Below are 16,167 nucleotides of genomic sequence, written 5' to 3'. Positions count from 1 at the left end.
AGGGGTCGGGCCCGAGGAGGCGCTGGAGGCGTCGGCTGCGGTGACCGGCACCGCCTGGCTGGAGGCCGACAGCCCAGGCCTGGGCGGAGGGACTGCAGATGCAGGCAGCGGTGACGCCCAGGCCCTGCCTGCTACGCTCCAGGCTCCCATCGAGGCCACTGGGCAAGCATCAGTGCCCCCCACCACCCCTGAGGCCTCAGAGGCCACCGGCCCGCCCTCCCCAACCCCTGGTGACAAGCCGGGCTCAGGCCCTGAACTCCCAAAGGAGAGTCCCCTGGACATTTGGCTGAACCTGGGGGGCAGCACCCCCGACCCTCAAGGGCCAGAGCCAACTGACCCTTTTCAGGGCACTCTGGAGCCCCGACCCGCGTCCGATATAATCGATATTGACTACTTCGAAGGATTGGATGGTGAGGGTCGTGGTGCAGACCTGGGCAGCTTCCCGGGGTCACCAGGAGCCTCGCAGAGCCACCCTGACCATGGGGGAGAGACCCCTTCCTGGAGCCTGCTGGACTTGTACGATGACTTCACCCCCTTCGACGAGTCTGATTTCTACCCCACCACGTCCTTCTACGACGACTTGGAGGAAGAAGAAGAGGAAGAGGACGACAAGGACGCACTGGGGGGCCGAGACCTAGAAGATGAAAACGACCTTCTGGTGCCCACGGAGAAGGCGGGGCCGGGGCCAGGTGGCCGGCCCACCAGCCGGTGGCACGCCGTCCCTCCACAGCACACTCTGGGCATGGTCCCTGGCAGCAGCATTGCCCTCAGGCCCCGCCCCGGGGAGCCAGGCAAGGACCTGGCCTCCAGTGAAAATGGCACCGAGTGCCGGAGTGGCTTTGTGCGCCAGAACGGCTCCTGCCGGTCAGTGTGTGACCTCTTCCCGAGTTACTGCCACAACGGCGGCCAGTGCTACCTGGTGGAGAACATAGGGGCCTTCTGCAGGTAAGGGTGTGGCGGGCAGGTGCACGGGCTTGTAGGTGTGAGGCAGGCCCACCCTCCACAGAGATCGTGCAATCTCGGGCTCCCCAGCGAGGTAGGGTTTGCCCAGCTTTCTTCCGCGCAACAGCTTCTAGGACACATTTCCTGTGGTCGCATCAGCAGCCAGCTTCCTCCAGGACTAGCTTTTGAATTTCCTCTTGGTGTGGTGGTCTTGACCAAACCGTCCCATCGGAAAGGCCAAGTGAGTGGATCTTAGGGTTTTGGACAGAGGCCTTTGCTGGTCTGCGGGAGCAGTGGAGGAGAGATGGCCGCCGGGCACTGCCTCCAGCCTCCCGAGCCCTGCACGCGGCGGGACGGCCTGACCTCTCTGGAGGGCGCATGGGCACACCCAGAAAGCAGCCACTGGCGTAGGTCTCCCCTGGGGTTGACTTCGGGGGTGGCTTTCTCCCTCTCTGCCGTGATGTTTGTCTTTCTTGGGGTACCCATCTGTGATGTTAAAAATACAGCCCTTATAGTTTCCGTAAGGACCTCATCTGCAGCCACCACCCCACGCCCCTCGTCAGTAATTACCCTGTTCTCCTCACTCTTGGGGACTGCTCTGCAGGGAGGGGCTGCCCCGGCCGCAGCGCTCAGTCTGGAAGGATCCCAAGTCCCAGGCCCTAGACAAGCCGCGAGACTTGTCTCCTTTGGTCCTAGGATGACTTTTGTTATCTGAGTGTCTCTTAGTAAAGTGTCATTCTCCACGCGGGGTATGTGAAAGGAAGCGCCTCAGTCTTGCGGGTCTGATAGAGTAACAGGTAGAAAGCAAAGTGTGATTGAGCAATGATGGCGAGGGCCAGCAGGTGGCGCGGTGGTTAAGGCAGCTGGACTCCACGCGGCTGACCACAGCTCTAGTCCCAGACTCAGTGGCTTGACACTCACATCGGTGTGCCTGCCCAAAAACCTGAGAGGAGAATGGAGAAGGGATTGCAGTGTGGCCATCCCCCCCGGGGTGATTTCTCGCTTTCTCTCTGTCTCTGTCTCTCCAGCAAGAGTGTGTGCCCTATAGCAGAAATCTTTCAAAAAAAAATGTCAGTGATAAGCTCCACCGGCGGTGAAGAGCCACCAGGAATGTGGGGGGCCCTGTGATTTGCCCTCAGCCCCCAGCTGGAGGCTGCAGTGGCGAGGCCCCTGCGGCCAGGGGGACCTGCAGGCCGTGCTCTTTGTCTTAGCAGAGGCCTGACGTCCACCTCCAGAGTCCCCTCACCAGAGTGCAGGGGGCCCCTGTGGCCTCTGGAGAGCTGGGAACGCTCTCGGCGCCTCGGTGGGCTACGTGGCTCTGCTGCCCACGGGCCCTCCAGACTTTCGCTGCCCCAGAAGGGCTTCTCCACCTGGCCACAGCGGTTCCTCCCAGGATCCCACTCATGCCCACCCCGAGTCCTGTCGGGACAGGCTGGAGGTTGCGCGCCTTTGTCCCCACCACCCAGACCCCTGCAGGGCAGCAGCCGGCGCTGGGAAGAACCTCTCTAGATCACTGGGTTGGAGGAACTGCATTCCCTGCCAACCTGACAGAGCTCCCCCACGGTGGGGGTGCAGCTGCAGAATGGGGACTCCTCCTCAGTCGCACCTCCCTGCCCGTTGGGTGTGCACTCCGTGCGGAATTCCCCTGCCCTGGACCCCTGCCTCTTGCCTGTCACTCACCCCAGGTCCGGGTCCTCCCTCCTCTGCCTGCCTCTGTATCCTTCCACATCTTTCCTCTTTGAAGCAGTCTGGTTCCCATGGAAACGGCAATGTCATTGGAAGAGTTGGAGCCTGGGAATGTCCCCAAGGGCAGGAGAAAGTCACTCAACAAAAGGACTGAGACCCACCCAGAGGGTTGATTCTCACAATGCTCAGTGACAGTTCTCATGGTCAAAGGCCGGCCGCTTTGGGCAGACTTCTGGGTGCCGCAGAGGTGGGGGACCTCCCTGTGCATGCATGTCCTGTATGTCACTCCCTTATAGCCACGCGAGCCAGATGGGGCTGCAGAGCGGCAAGGTTAACTGTCACGCACAGGGCAGGCCGGGTACTTGGTAACCACTGCTCCCACCCCGTCTGCATCTTCCCACCAGCTCCCAGGGCAGGGAGGGCGGACGAGACACTGTCACTGTCCTCACAGAGGCTCACAGTCTCGGTCACTTCCCAGCCATGGAACTTGAAGCAGTTCACGCAGAGTCTCTGCTCACGGGTCACCCTTGACATGGTGGACCCCAGAGCTGCCTGACCTGCTGTGCAGAATGACCGTGACAATGGGGCCAGGACACCCCACCTTCACGTGTATGAGGTCTATGCAGATTTGGGGGGCCAGTCCCTCCAGACGGTCGTGGGCTCAGGCTGCTGAGATGAGCCTAGGTCGGGTCCCAGGCCCTCGCCGCAGTGCTCCCAGGCCCGGGCCTCACCCTGTCGCCGCTGCAGGTGCAACACGCAGGACTACATCTGGCACAAGGGCATGCGCTGTGAGTCCGTCATCACGGACTTCCAGGTGATGTGCGTGGCCGTGGGCGCGGCCGCCCTTGTACTGCTGCTGCTGTTCATGATGACCGTGTTCTTCGCCAAGAGGCTCTACCTGCTCAAGACAGAGAACACCAAGCTGCGGAGGACCAGGTGAGTCTGGGGCCCCCAGCCCTGTGTGGGAGCGCCCGCCCCTGGCTGCTGCAGGTTCACCTTGGCGCATTTATTCCTGCCTAGAATGTGCTGGAATGGCGGCACGGTGGCCACACCCCACGGCACCCCAGCTGCCCGGCACCATGCCCAGCCCCTGCCCCTGGGAGCAGGTGTTCACAAAGCAGGCACCCAGCTCGGCACTGTGCTGGTCTTAACCTGCTCCCGGTCTCGGACAGGAGCGCTGCTGTGGCGGGTTCTCCGCGGGTCAGCGTCCAGGAGCTCTGTTGCCCTCAAACCTGCTGTCTGGCGCCAGCTCAGCCCCATAGCCGGCTGCGTTCAGTAGGCTGGCCAGCGCCTGGTCCAGACAAAGTGCAGGGAACTGAGGGAGCCCTGTTACCTGCTGTGGCCTTTACGAGGGGACATGCGAAGGGTCTACAGAAGGGCCACAGGGCTGCCCCAAACTCCACATAACTGACCACAGCTTTGATCCCAGCTCCAGAGGCTTGAAAAGCAAGCCCAGGCTTGTGCATGTGTGCCCAGAGTCCCAACAGGGTAGAGGTGCTTTCTGTCTCCTTCGCTCGCTCTCTGGAGTATATAAACCCTCTGGCAGTGATAAGAAAAGCATATTATGAAAAACTATGCAGGGAACCAGCAGTTAGTGTAATGGCTATGTCTCTGGACTCCCACGTAGTTGACCGCGGTTCGGGTCCCGGACCCGGTGGCTTAAAACTCACGCCGTGCGCGTGTGCGTGTGTGCCCAAGATCCCGAGAGGAGAATGGAGGAGAAGGGATTGCGGCGTGACCATCCCCCTGGGGGGTGATTTCTCGCTTTCTGTCTCTATGTCTCTCTCTGTCTGTCTGGCGAGCGCACGCACCCTACAGTGAAAATCTCTCCCAAAAAAAAAAAAAAACTATGCACAGGTTTAAAAGTACTTCTGCAGGGCCAGAGGTGACATAGTAGTTAGGGCACTGGGCTCCCACATGACTGACCATGATTCAAGTCCTGAACCCACTGGCTTGAAAAATCACACGATGGGGCCAGGACACCACCCCCACTTTCACATATATGAGGTCCGTGTGGATTCGGGGTGATCAGTCCTCCAGACAATTGTGGGCTCAGGCTGTTGAGATGAGGGTTGGGGTGCGTGTGTGTGCATTCCCAAAATCCTGAGAAGACAAGGGAAGAAAGGGACTGTGGTATGGCCATCCCCTCTGGGGGGTGATTTCTCACTTTTCTTCTCTCTCCATTTCCCTCCAGCAAACTCACACACCCTACGGCATAAACCTAAAAAAAATTTTTTTATTAAAAAAAAAAATTTGGGGCCAGCAGGTGGCACGGTGGTTAAGGCACTGGACTGCCACATGGCTGACCATGGTTCGAGTCCTAGACCTGGTGGCTTGAAACATGCCAGGCACGTGTGTATGCATGCCCCAAATCCCAGGAAGAAAATGGAGGAGAGGGGACTGCAGTGCGGCCATTCCCTCTGGGGGTGATCCCTCACTTTCTCTCTCATTGTGTGCCTGTCTTTCTGTCCCCCGGCAGGCACATGTACTCTATGGCAAAAACCTGAAGAAAAAAACTGTTTTTTTGCACCAAAATAAACTTTAATTCCATTCTTCCATGAAATTTGCGAAGCCCCTCAGAGATCCCTTCAGCCTTCCCTAGCAGGGCGGTGGCCTGTGCGAGAATCCACACCTGGTCGTGGCCTCACCCCGTGAGAGGCCCAGTGTTATCACTAAGCCAAGTGGAAAGCCCTCTGGAGCGTCCAGGAGTCATAAAAGAGGAGACACCCGAGAGACAATTTATGCAGAACCGGCCCCTCTCCCCTTGCCCATTAATCTTCCTCCCCTGACCTCAGACCCCTCTAGAGGAGGGTCCTGGGAGAGGACAAAACGCCATCTGTTGGCCCTTTGCTGGGTAGACCGTGTAACGTTCGGGCGGCCCACACTGCGCGGCGTGGGCTAACCGCCGTGGGCTGCGGGGCCCCTCCATTGTGCCTGTGCAGCGAGGCGGGGGCCCTGTCTGCACGTGATCGCTGGAGGGCACAGCCAGGACCTTGGCTCCTGCCTACCCAGGATGGGAGGGAGGAGAGGGGAGCCTGGATCGGGCAGCTGAGGGGGAGGAGAAGAGGAGGAGCAACTTCTCAGGGAACAGAGGGGCGAGCGCTGCGGCCCCCTGCCCTGGAGCTCTGCACACCTCTTCCCGGGCCTGGTGACTGCTCCCGTGCTCTGCAGATACTGCAGCCGTGGTCCTAGCTGCACGTCGCCTTCAGTTCTTCATTAAGGTCTCACGAGCTACATCAGGTATCCAGTAAAACCCCTCAGTGACAAGGGAGGGTCAGAACTTGAGTGGCGGCGGTTTTTTCCTGCAGTCCCGGTGTCCGACCCTGGCGCTGACACGTCGCTGTCCCACTTTGCCACAATCCATTCTCTTACGATTTCTCTTCTCTCTCCTTCCTAACCAGCAAATTCCGGACCCCGTCAGAGCTCCACAATGACAACTTCTCCCTCTCCACCATCGCCGAGGGCTCCCACCCAAACGTAAGGAGCCCCTGTGACACTCCCTGTCACCCCCGCCCCGCTCACGCCTGTGCTCATGTCTGTCCGGTGGCTGGTCTTCACATCTACCCTGACACACTCAGTCCCACCCCATCTCTGCTGTCTCACAGTAAGACCTCCAGAGACCTCTGCAGTCGGCCGGGGCTGCCAGTGGGCGCTCGGCGAGGTGCCACTTTGATGAGTGGGGTCAGGGGTGGTGGAGAAGACCTGTCCCTGGGGCAGCGGCTGGTCTTTAGCCTCGTTTAAGCCTTAGACAGCCGACGCTTGCCTTTTACCTCCACGGAAGCTTTCGTTGCTGGGGACCCTCCTGGTGGTCAGTGAAGCCAGTGGTCCTTGCTCTGTGGGGTGGACAGAATCCTCTGGGTCCCACGTGCTGTTCGAGGACCCTAAAACTGGCAAGCTTAGACACAGCTGGTTTGGGCCGCGGTGAGCTCCAAATACTGCCGGAACCGTAAGTGTAGAAGGATTGTGTTCTCAGGAGGACGGGCTCGTACGTACCGGCCAGACGCTGTAGGAGGTCCAGCAGGCCGTCTTCTGAAGACCCTGGCCCAGTGCATTGGAGCCGGGGCCAGGCTGGCCAGTGCAGTAGTTATACGGGCAGAGAGAATGCTGAAATAAAACAGACCATTCCAAGTCCCCAGTCGTGTCACACCTCAATCCCAGAACCGTGCCCCAGCCAGCCCCGCGGTCACAGGAAGCTCAGCAGGGACTCTCCAGGCGAGACAGTGGGGTTTAAGAGGCATTTCTGAAGACGCTCTTTGAAATGATAGGCCACAGCATCGGAGCTCGCAGGACCTTCAGCCTAGGGCAGCGCTGTGCGTGTGCGTGTGCACTGTGCGGCCTCCAGCCACGCGGCTCTGCAGTGCTTGCCAAGCTGGTGGTCGGGGGTGCAGCCGTGTTGGCCAACACCGACCTAGACCACAGTCACTCCTGAGAGAGAAAGGAGACAGAGGTGGGCTCCCCACGCTGCGATCCACTCCTAGCCTCAGCCGGCCCCACATCGTGCCCTCGGTACTCAGGGAGGTGTCCAGACACGAACCAGCACTTTCCCTCGCGAGGCAGCCCCGCTACGGTCTGGCCTTCCACTTGGCTCTTAGGGTCATCTCCCACCAGAGGCCTCCCCTCAGCCTGTGCCCAGAGGAGCCATTGGCCTCTCTTTTGGCACCGAGCATGGGGACGACGCTCCCACCCCGCAGGGAGACACTGCTGGCTCCCGCTCTCCTTCGGGCTTGGCCTGGTGACACGCTGCCTCTCTGTCGTGAGGTGGGGCAGGCTTGTGGCTGCGGTACCAGTGTCAGTGTCCAGCGTGCTGTCAGCCCCTCCCTGTCCCTCTCCTTCCCTCAGATCCCTCATTGGCATTGGTGGTTCCAAAATTTTTGGAAATTCTGGTGTTTTTGTTTTTGTTCTAGTTTTTGCTATGGGTCGTGTGTATGTGCCACAGAGAAAGTGAGAAACCCCTGAGGATCCCTTCTCCCTCATCCTCCTCTTGGGATCTTAGCTGTACATGGACATGAGCCTGGCCTGATTTTCAAGCTTCCAGGTCCAGGATTCAAACCAGACTCGGCCATGTGGGATCCAGCTGTCCTAACCGCCATGCCACCTGCTGGCCCCGGTCCTGTCTCTTTTCATGGCGGGCTCGTTCCTTTTCTGTAAGGTAGCCCTCCCCCGCCTCCGTGGCCTCTGCCAGCCCTCTCTGAACGGCCGTCAGACCAGACAGTCTGCCCTTGGCTCTGTGGTGGGAAGGGTCAGTGCAGGTACGGGTGTCACTGGCCCTCCTCCCCACCATGGCGCCCACTGGGCCCCCAGAGCTGACGGCACCATGGCGGGGTCTGTGCAGGAGCCTCGTGTGGCTGACCGGCCAGCCCGGGCCGGGAACGTCAGGAGCAGGGAGGGCTGTGGAGGCTGGATGCCCTCCAGGTGCACCGCATGCGTGAGGTCACCTGAGACCCGCGGGCATTCTACTGACCACTGCCCGCCCCGGGATCCTGCAGCCAGGCTGCAGAGGAAACGTGGCGGATGACCCAGGTCCTCAGGTCAGGCAGGCCTCTGGGGTTTCAGTTTATTCTAGGACTTTGCCACGGTGCCCCCAGTGCTTTTCCCCATATGGCCGAGCCTGGAGGAGTGATACCTCTTTCTGTCTCTCCAGCGAGCACACATGACCTATAGCAAGATATTTCAAAATAGAGAAACTTGAAAATGGAAAATAATTCACTGACTAGCTGGCATTAAGATAAGTACCCGAAGGAACCAGCAGATGGCGGAGCAGTTACGTCGCTGAACTCCTACATGGCCAACCAAGGTTCCAGTCCCAGATCCAAAGGCTTGAAAATCACACCAGATGCGTGTGCGTGTGTACGCACGTGCGCCCCCAAGATGCTGAGAGGAGAATGGAGGAGAAGGGATTGTGGCATTGCCATCCCCCTGGGAGGTGATCGCTCACTCTCTATCCCCACTCCCCTGCCCCTCTCCCATGCAAGCACACATGCCCTAAGGCAAAAATCTCTGAGGAAAAACAAAGGGACTCTGTGGGCCAGCAGGTGGCTTGGTGGTTGAGGCAGCCAGACCCCACAGAGCTCGGTTAAACGCATGGTTCTAGTCCCAGGCCCCGCAGCTTGAAAACATACAAGGCCCATGTGCACACGTGCGTCCGGAGTCCTGTCAGGAGAATGGAGAAGGGATTAGGCGTGGCCATGCCCCCGGGGTGACTTCTCACTTTCCCTCCTTCCCTCTCTCTCCCCCACACACCCAGGGAACACACGTGCCTTATAGCAAATATTTGTGATGGGGTCTTGCCACACACGTGTTGTCTTCTACTGTTTTCACTTACTGTGTTCCGGAGACCCCCTCAGGCATGCACAGGCCACATGACCTCACGGACTCTGCCTTGGCTCAGGGACCGACGGGGTCAGGTGCCCAGGCACGCAGTGCAGCCGCCTCACCAGGTCCGCCCCGTCCTGCGAGGTCCGTTCCTCTTTCCTCGTGTCGTTGGAGATGGGAGCGTGTGTCACCCCTCGTGTGCCCCGTCCGCGTCTCTGAAGCTCCACTGAGTCTGCTTGGTCCCCGCCTCCTGAAAAGCACTGGGGGGGAGGGGCAGCAGCAGGTGACAGTGACGTCTACACACACAACTTTGAACACGCGCGTGCCTGGCGCCGGAGTCTTTCCCTTCCGCTTCCCCTTCCCCGTCTCCACCCATCGCGGCCCTGGGCTGTGGCTCTCACTCAGGAGCTGGCAGCTCGGACAGTTTTGTACAAAATGTCCTGGTCCCCAGCATGATGTTTGTTTGTTTATTTATTTACTTTTTTATTATTATTTATTTATTTATCCACTCATTTATTTTTTAATTTGACCAGAGAGAGAGAGAGAGAGAGAAAGTGAGAAAGCAAGCCACCAGATCCGGGACTCGAACTGTGGTCGGCCATGTGGGAGTGTCCAGCGCCTTAACCACCATACCACCTGCTGGCCTGGTTCAGACAATTCTCTGCCCTTCTGCCGTAACCCCAGAAGCTGCCTACAGCGTCCCGTGGCCGCTTTTTTTTTTTTTTTTTTTTTTTTTTTTGTGGTGTTTTTTGGCGCACGGGCTCACCAGAGAGACAGAAAGCGAGAAATCACCCCCTGGGTGGATGGCCACACCACAATCCCTTCTCCATTCTCCATTCTCCTCTCGGGATCTTGGGCAGGAACACACACACGCCTGGCTTGAGTTTAAGCCACCAGGTCCGGGACTCGAACCACAGTCGACTACATGGGAATCCAGTGACATAGCCATTACGCTAACTGCTGGTCCCCCATGGCCTCTTTGAAAGCAGAGCGCCAAGCACTTAATCAGTTGCTTAGGGTGCTGGAGGAGGGACTGAGACCTGCTGACCCACTCCGGGGTATCCCCGCAGGAGGCCGGCAAGGAGCAGGGCCAGGTGGGACGGCCTTGAAGGTTCTGAGTGCCCAAAATACGGGCGTGGAGGACTGTGCGCAGGTGCGGGCTCCTGAAACCCCAACAGCAAGCTCAATCCACGTCCCACAGCCGGTCACGGCGCTGCAGGCTGCGTGCGCGGATGGGCAGGGGGGCTGGGCTGCACGTCCGAAGCGGGTTGCACACCAGCCAGCGCACAAACGTCATCTGATGCAGAGGATGGCTGGCCACACTTGTTTGGCTGAGAGGACATGCCTCCTCTTCAGTTAGTGTCTTTTGACAGCTGTGGTTCTGACAGTAAGAGGTTCACGCATCTTTGGCCGCTAGTCAGAGGCACATGTGCTGTGCAGTGAGGGCCCCTAACTTTGCCAGCCACAGCTCTGCCCCTGCCGGTGGTCCTGTGCCTCTGCCCTGTACACTGGCCAGAGTGGCCCCAACGAAGCTGTTTGGGAAAGCAAGGCTCAACAGAATGGATGGCCCGGGAAATGGGGTCCAGCAGGCCACGCAGAGGTCGTCCATGTGTGAGCCTGCAGGCCAGCCACCCCGTGGACTGGCGGCGAAATAAGCCAGATCCCACATGGCTGACCACAGTTCCAATCCTGGCCCAGACAACCAACACACCAAGCATGTGTGCATGCGCTTCCCGAATCCCAGCAAGACGGAGAAATGGAAGAAAAGGGATTGTGGCACGACCGTGCCCCACTGGGGATGCTTTCACCCCAACTCTGGCGCTCTCTCATTCTCTAGAGGATGCATGCACCCTTTGACAATTCATTAAAAAGACCAAAAACATTACTAAAAAACTTTCTAATAAAAGACTGTCTTTTCCCAATTCTATCCAAGAAAAAACCCTGGTCTGGCTTAAATCCAAGGTATTTGCAATCTGATGAACTGTCTGATTTTCATCTATTTCCGGCCATTGCTTTTTTTTTTTTTTAAAGAATTATTTTTTATTTAACTTTATTTTAATTTGGCCAGAGAGGGACAGAGTGTGAGAGAGAGGGGGAAAGTGAGAAAGCAAGCCACAGGTCTGAGACTTGAACCGCGGTTGGCCATGTGGGAGCCCAGCGCCCTTAACCTCCACGCCACCTGCCGGCCCCCACCCCCACCATTGCTTTTAAGGATGACTCTCCTAGAATGCGTGACTTCGGGTAGTTTGGTTCGTTCAAGTCTTAGGACTCTGCTCCTCTTCAGCTGTGCTCCGGCCTGCCGGGTAGAAAAGCCCGAGGTGGCCGTGTGATGGCTTCGCCCATTCTTTCTTTCCCATCCTCTTCCCCAACTTTCTTCCTCTTCCAGGATGATCCTGGTGCTTCCCACAAAATCCAGGAAGCCCTCAAGTCCTGCCTGAAAGAAGAGGAGTCATTTAACATCCAGAACTCCATGTCGCCCAAACTTGAGGGTGGCAAAGGTGACCAGGCCGACCTGGAGGTGAACTGTCTTCAGAATAACTTAACCTAAAGCGAGAGGAGGGGGTGGGGCGGGGAAGAGCCATTGTCTGCTCTTGTACAGAGTCTGTTCCTCGTAAGCATTTGTTAAACTCTTCTTTTTCTGATCTCATGGCATGCTTTGATGTATTTTGTACAGGAGGGAAAAACAAAACAAAACACTTAAAGTAAGCCAAGGAACCGCACCGAACTGCATACACTGGGTTACTTGTCTGTGCTGTCTGCCCACTGCTTCTGCTGCTGTGATTTCTAAATCTATGCTGTGATTCAACTGACTTTTTTTTTTGTACTTTGACCCACCTTTTTTTGAAATACCAGTAAAAACAAAGTCCTTGAAATAAAACTTTTTAAAAAGCTACCCATTTTAACTCATTGTGTCCACTCACTCTTCACTCTTCATTGAAGATGTGTGTTCACGTGTTTTTGGACGCCAGCCGGTGGGATGTGCTCAAGGCAGCTGGATCCCACATGACCGACTGCAGTTCGAGTCCCAGACCCCGTGGCGTGAAGCACATGCCATGGGGCCACTCCCTCGTGGTGGGCTGGCTGCTGCTCTAGTGCCAGACACGGCAGTTTGGGATTCACTGGGTGCATGTACGTGTGTATCTAGGGCCCCAAGAGAATGGAGGAGAAGGGGTCACAGTGTGCTCATTACCCCTGAGGGGTGTTTCATGCTTTCCATCTGTCTGTCTGCCTCTGTCTCTCCAGCAAGCACACGTGCCCAGTGGCAAAAATCTATTTTAAAAATACACCAGGCGCATGTGTGTGTGTGTCCAGAATCCAGGGAGGAGAATGGAGAAGGGATTGCAGCATGGCCATCCTTCCCAGGGAGTCCTTTCTCACTTTCTCTTTGTCTCTCCGGTGACCGCATGCACCCTGTAGCAAAAATTTCTCAAAAAGGGACCAGCAGATGATGTAATGGTTACATCACTGGACTCGCATATAGTCTAGTCGACTGCGGTTCGAGTCCTGGACCCAGTGACTTAAAACACGCCGGGCACATGTACATGTGTGTCCAAAATCCTGAGAAGAGAATGGAGGAAAACAGAATGTGGTATGGCCATCCTCCCTGAGGAGTGATTTATCATTTTTTTGTGTCTCTGTCTCTGTCTCTCTGGTGAGCACATGTGCCCTATAGCTAAAATCTCTCTTAAAAGAAAATTATCGAAAAAATAAGAATATGGGAACCAGCAGTTAGCGTAATGGCTATGTCGCTGGACTCCCACGTAGTCAACTGCGGTTCGCATCCCGGACCCGGTGGTTTAAAACACGCCAGGCGCTTGTGCGTGCGTGCCCAAGATCCCGAGAGGAGAATGGAGGAGAAGGGATTGCAGTGTGGCCATCCCCCTTAGGGGGTGATTTCTCGCTTTCTGTCTCTCTGTCTGTCTGTCTGGCAACCGCACGTACCGTATAGCAAAAAAAAACCTCTCCAAAAAAAAAAAAAAAAAAGAATACTTTGGCCAGACAGGTGACATGATGGTTAAGGCAGCTGAATTCCACATGGCTGAGTGCACAGTTCAAGTCCCAGATCCACCAGCTTGAAAAACATGCCAAGCACATGTGCATGTGTGCCCCAAAATCTCGAGAAGAGAATGGAGAAGGGATTGTGGTGTGGCCGTCCCCCGGAGGTGTTCTCTCACTTTCTCTCTCCTCGGCAGCACACATGCCCTATACCAAACTATGAAAAAAAATAATAAAATTCTTGGCCCAGCCCAATAATCTAGTGGTTAAGGGAGCTGGATTCCATGTGGCCATTCCCACAGTTCAAACCCAGGCCCGAATGCTTTGAGATACACACTGTGTGTGTGTGTGTGTGTGTGTGTGTGTGTGCATGCATGCACGTGCGCACACACCCAAAATCCTGACGGGGTGAAGAAATGGGGGAGACGGGTCTATACCATGACCTTGCCCTACTGCGGGTTGCATTTTCCCTGTCTCTGGTGAATTCATATGCCCCCTGCCAATTAAGAAAAAAGAAAAGAAATGCACTTTTCTTTCTCTTAAAAGAATTATTTATTTAATTCCATTTGTGATTATTTTTTTATCTTGACCAGAAACAGAGAATTGAAGTAAATAAATAAAGTTAAATAAAAATAATTATTAAATAATTATTTAACTTTATTTTATTTCATTCATTTATTTTTTATTTGACCAGAAAGGGACAGAGTGAGAGAGAGAGAGAGGGAAAGTGAGAAAGCAAGCTACCAGGTCCGGGACTCGAACCACAATCAGTCATGTGAGGGTCCAGCACCATTAGCCACCACACCACCTGCCGGCCCCAGGCCCCTTATTTTTAATAAATACTTATTAAGCACGCACTTTGCGCCCAGCACTGTGCCAGCTGCAGGTCTGCTCGATGAGTGCAACTGACCTTAATCTCCAGAAGTGAATAGTCTACTTGAGAAAGATTCCTAAACCAGCTGTGGTAACACCACGGGTCAGTATCAGACAAGCTGGGAGAGTTGGAGTTAAGAGTCCAGAAAGGTTTCAAAGAGAGGAGGTTTAAATTGGACCTTGAAGAGTAAGGAGGCATTTTTCAGGATGCAAAACTTCAGAAGAGGACATTCAAGGCAGCGGTCCAATACTCAGGAATGAGCTGTTGGTAGAGATTGCGTGCGAGGAGGGGTTCCTAGGTGATGAGGCTGGAAAGTGCAGCTTCAGAGACTGCAGAGGCTTGATTCCACTGAGCACAGCTGAAGCAGGGGCAGGTGCATTTTCTAGCTAAGTCTACAGACAGTAATGAAGGCAGACTGGGCATAGAGACTGCTGAATGAGAACTGGGTTGGAGAGAGAAGAGAGAAAAGTGTTCGAATAGCCAGACTCAATGACTGTTGGCATTTTCTAGAACTTTTTGCTTGTGTTCAATCTGTTTTAATTTCTGTTGGTTCTCCCTGAGGTGTGTTCACATGTGCCTTGTTATTTTTTATTTCATGCTGGGCATTGTATTTGAAAATTGTTTATTTAGATGTTTTAAAGTCTAGGATGATTTCTTCCTCTAGAAAGGGTTTTTTGTTTGCTTCTTTCAAAGACCTGGGACACTAGAATTCTGGAATCGTATTAATCCAGATTCAAGGCTAGAGAGGTTCCAGGTCACTGAAACCAGGCTGCAGACCTATCTGACCGGGCAGGGGCTGGTTTGCTGTGGTTTGTCGTTAACCATAAAGCACAATCTCTGGGGTCACAGCCCGAAGCAGGCAGTGGCTTACCCATGTCCCACCTCTACCGCGACCTTCACCCCAACCCTGCAGCGCTTTCCGCTTTCCGAAGCAAATCGTCCTCAGTCATCTCCTCCCGAGGGATAGGTGCCTCCAGGGCACAAGTGGCGCCAATGCTGGGCCTGCCTCTCTGGCTTCCTGTCCTCTCTGGAGCGTCAACCCCGTAATTCTTTGCTATCTCGTTAGTTCTTCGATGCCTTTCAGACGTGTGTACAGCTTTTTTGTTGTCCTTAGTGGGAGAGTCAGTCCAAGTTACCTCGTCTCCCATTGACCGGCAACAGAAGCCCTCTGTTTCCAGCTTGGGAGTCTAGCCCGGCAGGGCTCAGCTGGCACCACGAGCTCAGTGTGCCCTTCACTACGGAGAGAGTATGGGATGTGAGGGTTCGTAACCGTATCTCTTACCCACCTGGGGGTGGTTGGCGTGCCTCTGCTTAGAACTTCCTGTACTCTCGGAAATGGGGGGCCTTCTTTCACGGGAGGCATCGCTGGGTCTTTTCACAAGGAGGCTCAATCCAGAGGGATTACGTGGAAATGTGCTCTGTACCCTCTAAATCCCATCAGACAGAAGGTCGGTTTGTATTGCGTTTTGTTCTTCCCACAAGAGTATTATGAATTGTGTATCAAAGCTCTTGGCTCTGTCCCACCTTCTCAGTGCTTGCAGGACGGGAAGGAACACTCTAGTCAGAAAGGGAGGGGGGAGGCCAGCAGTTAGCGTAATGGCTATGTCGCTGGACTCCCACGTAGCTGACCACAGTTCGAGTCCCGGACCCGGTGGCTTAAACTCACGCCCAGGCACGTGTGCGGGCGTGCCCAAGATCCCGAGAGGAGAATGGAGGAGAAGGGATTGTGGCATGGCCATCCCCCCTGGGGGGGGAGTTCTCACTTTCTGTCTCTATGTCTCTCTCTGTCTTTCTGGCGAGCACATGCGCCCTATAGGACAAACCTCTCAAAAAAAAAAAAAAAAAAAAGGTAGCAGTGGGGCTGGCAAGTGGCGTGGTGGTTAAGGGCACTGGACTCCCACATGGCTGACCAGGGTTCAAGTCTCGGGCCTGGTGGCTTGCTTTCTCACTTTCCCTTTCTCTCTGGTCAAATTTTAAATAATAATAAATGAGTTAATTAAAAGAATGAGAGAAAAGGAACAGGAAAGTGGAGGCCCACTGAGTAGAGTTTCCAGATATTGCCAAGAATCTTTGACCCAAAGACAAGCTCAAGTGTTGGGGATAGAGTATACCAATTTCTATCTGTCCCTGTCCTTTCCTGCCTGTGTGTGTGCTTCTTGGTGACTGTGGTCCTCGGGGCTGGCTGGGGCCCTCTCTGGGACCCTCCAGTTCTGCTGGTAGCTCCCACTTCCAAGTCTGCTTTAGTGGAGTCCCTGAGCCCTTCCCCCAGGCTCTGCTGCAGCTTGGCGAGCTCTGGGCCAGGAAGGAGCCTTTGCCACTGAACCCAGTGGTGGTAGCCACACTCCTCAAGGCTCCAC

The 16,167-nt window shown here is 55.5% G+C and overlaps 1 protein-coding gene across 1 annotated transcript in view; it reads left to right on the top strand.

Annotated features, from left to right (window-relative positions):
* The window catches only part of CSPG5 (chondroitin sulfate proteoglycan 5), a 25,626-nt gene that overhangs the window by 8,657 nt on the left and 802 nt on the right, over nt 1-16,167 (top strand). The window contains exons 3-6 of the mRNA XM_014585194.2: nt 3-945; nt 3,376-3,564; nt 6,030-6,105; nt 11,327-11,458. Coding sequence (XP_014440680.2) covers nt 3-945; nt 3,376-3,564; nt 6,030-6,105; nt 11,327-11,458 — 1,340 coding nt within the window. The remainder of the gene's footprint in view (nt 1-2; nt 946-3,375; nt 3,565-6,029; nt 6,106-11,326; nt 11,459-16,167) is intronic.

Source organism: Tupaia chinensis, unplaced genomic scaffold (assembly GCF_000334495.1).
Source record: "Tupaia chinensis unplaced genomic scaffold, TupChi_1.0 Scaffold149184_1, whole genome shotgun sequence".
NCBI lineage: Eukaryota > Metazoa > Chordata > Mammalia > Scandentia > Tupaiidae > Tupaia > Tupaia belangeri.
This window is presented reverse-complemented; position numbering and strand designations above follow the sequence as displayed.